The 5,882-nt window shown below is 40.4% G+C and overlaps 1 protein-coding gene across 1 annotated transcript in view; it reads left to right on the forward strand.

Annotated features, from left to right (window-relative positions):
• LOC107696901 (ral guanine nucleotide dissociation stimulator-like) overlaps nt 1-5,882 on the forward strand; it is a 21,768-nt gene that overhangs the window by 11,224 nt on the left and 4,662 nt on the right. Inside the window, exons 9-10 of the mRNA XM_016497472.1 lie at nt 2,569-2,785; nt 4,249-4,323. Coding sequence (XP_016352958.1) covers nt 2,569-2,785; nt 4,249-4,323 — 292 coding nt within the window. The remainder of the gene's footprint in view (nt 1-2,568; nt 2,786-4,248; nt 4,324-5,882) is intronic.

Below are 5,882 nucleotides of genomic sequence, written 5' to 3' on the forward strand. Positions count from 1 at the left end.
TATGCTGTTCTGTGTCAGTAGCACTGTTCGCGGATACGCTGTTTATGTTGTTTATGCGTTGATCTGAACGTAAACAACGCATTCACGTACATACGTTGCATATGTTGTTTATGTATGTGATACTCTCCAGAATGGCGCTACAGGGTGATGCGGAGGAGACGAATTGTTGAAAAAAACATTTATTTTTGTTTTCTTTGCACATAAAAAGTATTCTCGTAGCTTCGTAAAATTACAATTGAACCACTGATGTCACATGGATTATTTTAACGATGTCTTTACTACATTTCTGAGCCTTGATGGTGTTAGGATGCTTGCTGTCTATGAGAGGATCAGAGAGCTCTTGTAATTCATCAAAAATATCTTAATTTGTGTTCTGAAGATGAACGAAGGTCTTATGGGTTTGGAACGACATGATGGTGAGTAAATTAATGACAGAATTTTCATTTTTGGGTGAACTATCTCTTTAATGATCTCTGTCTCCCCCTGTAGGAGTTTGAGGTCATCGCTCAGATTAAGTTGTTACAGCTGGCGTGTAACAATTATAATTTCCGGCGTGTGGCGGGGTTCAGTGCGTGGCTCTCCGGCGTGGAGAAGCTCTCGGAGGCCGAGAGGTGAGACATCAGCATGGGTTTAGATGTGCAGAATTAAACACACACACACTCACTCTCACACACACACACACACACACTCACACACTCCTGAATGCTGTTCTGGGTTTCCTGCAGCTACAGTCAGTCGTGTGAGATCGAGCCACTCTCTGAATCGGCCTCCAACACGCTGAGAGCCAAGAAGAGCTCAGGAATCATGAAGAGATGGAGCGAGTGAGTGCTGACCACCACATCCACACTAGTTTCAGTCGTCATGAATTCTGCTGCCTGACCAGACTCCTTATTTAGGCCAAACTGTAAGGTAGCATCGCATGTATCTTCCATGGGGGGGAAGGCAATCCCAGAATGCATTGGAACAAGCTCAGTGAGAAATGTTGGAAATATTCCTTCATATGATAACCATTGATGTCTTGTTGTGGAGCTGGAGTGTATTATTAGGGCTGCTGCTAACAATTATTTGGGTACTCAAGCAATCTGTCGATTATTCTGTCGATTAATCGAGTAATTATAGTTAATTTTTTTGTGGTAATAAAAACATATACATATATAATAGTATTGAGGTAATAATTAGTTAAAATAAAGTATCGAAAGCAGGTAATCATGGTTTTATTGAACTAAACTTAAAATACATAATGTATTATGAACAATAGAGTTAACGTACATTACACATTATAACAAATGACTGCAGAACGGCCTGACAATTGTTTTTACACTTTACTGCGCGATCTAATCCTTGTTTAATATTGACTAAACAACATTTAATTAAAATGTACACTTAATCTTTATTATTTGGCCATTTCTTCACGACAGAAATGCTACAGCTACTGTAGGATATGTGGACATAAAAATGAGTAAACTCAGCGAGGTTTTAAACTTTTATTTTGAAATGTTAGCAAAAAAAAATATATATATAGATGTATCCTCCTGTTTTTACGTAGATTTATAAATGATTTACCTCACAAATCTGAGGAAATGGCGCACGTTGCGTTCTCAGATGAACGTTATAATAAACCCAAACTCACAACAGCATGCAGAGATGAGTTTGAGACGCTCCACACGTGTAAAAGATAACAGTTTGTGCGGAGCAGCGTTTACTGTGAACAGAGCCGCTCTGACACACACGTACATAACATATACACATGTACAGTCAAACCAAACTTTACTCAGACACCTTCAACATTTCTCACATTATCACAGTTTATTCGCTATAGTTTAGAAAATGGTAATAAAATGTGAACTCAGAGTTAAAGTGTGTTAGAACAAACTCATCTTGATAATGTCAGATAACTTTGATAGAAAGGTATGTAATGAAATGGGTTGAATAGCTGTCAGCTGTTAAATTTAATACACAATCAGATAAAACCAATTTAGCTCAACTAATTACCAAGCAGTGCTTCATTCTGTTCAGTCTGTGGTGTAAAAGATCACATTAGCAATTAAAGAAAAACACTTCAGCAAAACATGCTCAGCTCAAAGTGATTGAATAGTTTCTGATCCCAAATTTTACTGGTAGTCCACTGTATGAAGAATTTTTGGGTATAATATGTCACAGTTTACTATATTTTGCTATCCTCACTTACATAAATGAACTGTAGTGTCCTGCACCCACTAGTAAAAACATATCAAAAATTATATCTGGTGTCTGAATGATTTTTGGTTGGACTGTAAATAATTAAAGCGCACGTATTAAACCTGCATCGCATATATTTATTTAATTGAATCATAGCGTTTGCGAATTCACAACAGCAATATGCTTTCTTATGATTTTTAAATGGGTTTAATATATCATGCAGCCTTGTAAAACGGTCTAACATTGTGTTTCATGGGTTCTCGTCCGTGGAATGCACCACTTCCGGTATTTTGCCGGTTACTCGACACAGGCTAAATGCAGTCGAGGATTGAGTACTGGAAGAGAATGGAGGAACGGTGGCAGCCCTAGTTTATGGTGTCTGTCTCTCAGTCGGCAGCCCGTGGGTTCGGGGGAAGCCGGATGTAGCGGCTCTGGAAGCTCTCACTCCAAGTCCTTCGATCAGCTGCGTTTCCCGCCGGGTTTGAGCGGCTCGGCAGGCGACGGCGGCGACTCTCTCAGCGTGACGTCCGCGGGGTCCAGCAGCTCTGACGTGGAGGAGGTCAACATCAGCTTCATCTCTGATTCACCCGACGCTCTGGAGAGGAAGGTGAGGACTCTTGTTTATCCTCCAGCGTCTCTCCAGAGGACCGGGCTTATGTCCTTCAGTCGCTCACTGTTGTTTCCATACCTAGATGCCAGCTGTTTGTAGCACAAACACAAATACCACCCAGACAACAGCAAAATGCATTGCCCTAACAGAAGGGCTTTAAACTTTGAGGGTTATTTTGGAAATGAGATGTCACAGGAGAAGCCTTTGAGATGTATGTTAATGCCAGGTGAAAGCAGTACTGAAGATACCGATGGGCGTTTTCACACCTGGCCAGTGTTTGTTTTGGAGCCTAGTGTATTTTCTCTCTTAGTTTGGTTTGTTTAGGCATTTATGAACACAGCCAGCATGCTTGGATCCGCACCGAAACAGTTTGTTGAGATCTGAATGAGGCTGCATTTACACTGCAAGTCTTAATGCACAGATCCCATCTTTTGACCATATGCTCCTGATTACATTCACTTTCTACACAACTGGTGTCCGATATCTGGGTTTACACTAATTCCTGCCCATCAGTGATTGGCTGTGCTATTATAATTATTTTTATAATTCACGTCAAGTGGACGATTATATCTACAGCTGGTTAGATGTAGAATTCTGAAGTGAAATAAAGTAGTGCTGTAAGATTGTATTTATTAATTTTAATGAATTAACGAGAGAATGAGAGAGTAGTAGCCTAATTCTCAAGTTATCACCTCATTGCTGAGAAATATAATAGGTTTTAGTAGCGAAGCTATACTGTTTATCAAATTCACGGTGCAGGGGTTGAACACCAGCTCCTGAATATTGCGCAGTTTCCACCTCAATAAAATGCAAGCGCATTTACAGCACGCCGGCATTGTATCTTTTTGGGCAAACACGTCACCCTCTCATTAGGAGTTCGGATATCAGATATGTGTGTTTAGACATCGGTTGGATGTCCAGATATCGGATATGTATCCGATTAAATTCCAAATTTGGAAGTGGCACAGATCGGATGCGAACAAATCGGATCTCGTGCAGATTTTTGTGTTTACACACATGCAACAAGTTCCTATCTGTGTCAGATGTGAGCAAAAAATCAGATTTTTTTGTGCCAGTGTAAATGCAGACTCAGCCCGATTGAAAGCAAACGTTGGACTGGTTTGTTGTTCTGAGAAAGCAATTCAACCCAACGGAACAACGAACCAATCATCTGGATCATAATTCGTAATGGGAAATGTGTCGATTCTGATTAGATATCGCAGTTGAAATCCAAAGCACGTCTTCATCCTCAAAATGCTATGGTGTATTACAAGAAAGCATAATTTTAGTATGCTTTTGAATGTTGTTTTGTCAAAGCAAACCAAACCAAGAAGAAAATCCAACGGTTCACGTCCCTGTTTTGGAAAAAAGCGGTTGATGTGCAGGTCTGAAAACGCCTCCGGTCTGTGATGGTCTCTGCTGTGTCTGTCAGTGACTGTAGCTTTACTTCCTTCCTGTAGACCTCCACGCCCTTCGTAAAACATTCCAATTCTACCTTAGGGAAGTGCGGCCCTACGGCAGACCTGATACCCACGGTACTCAATCTCTCTCACCTCATCCCATCTCTCCCCGTCCGTGTCTGGAAAACACTAATTTCTCTCTTCCATTCTGGAGTTCATCATCACCGGCGTTTGTGTTTGTGTGTGTTCGTCACAGTTAGCTGGTTACTGATCACTCTAGTCGTCTTTCTTGAGTGTGCCGGGGATCCCGACTAAGCAAACAAACTCCTAAACTGACAGCGCCAAATGACGTTACATAGTTACAAAATGACAGAATTGCTCAATTATACATTGTAAAGACGTGTGCCAGTGTTTCCGCTCAATCTCAGCAGTGGAAATTATTCCAGACGATGTATTGATTTAAAGTGAAGTATTTCACGCTGGTTATCACTGTATTCATACTGGTTATTTTTAGGGATGCACAATATTATAGGAACGTTATCGGATTCATCCGATAAAGGCTTCATATGTAAATATCGGCCGATTTGAAATAAGTTATACCGATATGTCTTGCCGATAAGACGAAGAGCTCACATGTGCTCAGGGTGTGATAGTGATTCGCGTTTTATTTACTTGGGGGGTACTAAATGTAATAAAATGAAAGTAAAATACACAAATATCATTAAGATATACAGAATGATGCTGAGTAGCGCTGTAGGAAACACTGGAACACGCTCTGAGGTCATCATTAACTAACTCCTGATCAGATGAAGAGCTGTTACTAGGGTTGGGGATTGTTAGAATTTGATCAATTCTGATTCCGATTCTTATCGATTCCCAGTTTCGATTCCAATGGGGTTAAACAAAAATGAAGTCAAACATTTAGATATCAAACATATTTATTTTGTGTCAAAACATTTAGTTGCTGCTGAACACCATGAACACAAATCAGCCGGCTGCATAAAAACTGACTCGATTAAGAGCTGTTTGTGTGTAATATAGAGCGGCACGATTCTGGATAAATTGAGACTTGTTTTTAATGGAGGTTGTAGTTCTCTCACAATTCTGAAGAAACAATATTAGACAACTAAACAAAATCTGATGGAACTAATGAATGAATGATTCAATGACTCACTCAAGATTCACTCGTTTCATTACTGGATGAATCAGTGTTTTTGAATGAATCTCTTGAATGAATGATTCAAAGACAAATACATTTTTAACAGCTCTTTTTCTCCAGCTAAAAATAAAAGATGCGCACACAGGAATTAATGAGTGGAATTTTAATTTTGCAACAAGTATCCGATTCCTGACCTTAAGTATTCGATTCTGGAATTGGAATTAATTTTTTGATTCCCAACCCTAGCTGTTACCTGTTGCCAGATTTTAAGAGTTTTGCAAATGTGACCATTGTAGTCACAGTCGGGACTCCTGCCGTGTGTGTGTGTGTGTGTTTGTGTGTGTGAGTGTGAGTGTGAGTGTGAGTGTGTGTGTGTGAGCGTGAGCGTGTGCGTGAGCATGTGCGTGAGCGTGTGTGTGTGTGTGTGAGCGTGAGCGTGAGTGTGTGCGTAAGTGTGTGTGTGTGTGTGTGTGTGCGTGCGTGTGTGTGTGTGTGTGTGTGTGTGTGTGTGTGAGAGAGTGTGTGTGTGTGTTTA

This window comes from Sinocyclocheilus anshuiensis, unplaced genomic scaffold (genome assembly GCF_001515605.1).
Source record: "Sinocyclocheilus anshuiensis isolate Anshui unplaced genomic scaffold, SAMN03320099.WGS_v1.1 scaffold1376, whole genome shotgun sequence".
Taxonomy (NCBI): domain Eukaryota; kingdom Metazoa; phylum Chordata; class Actinopteri; order Cypriniformes; family Cyprinidae; genus Sinocyclocheilus; species Sinocyclocheilus anshuiensis.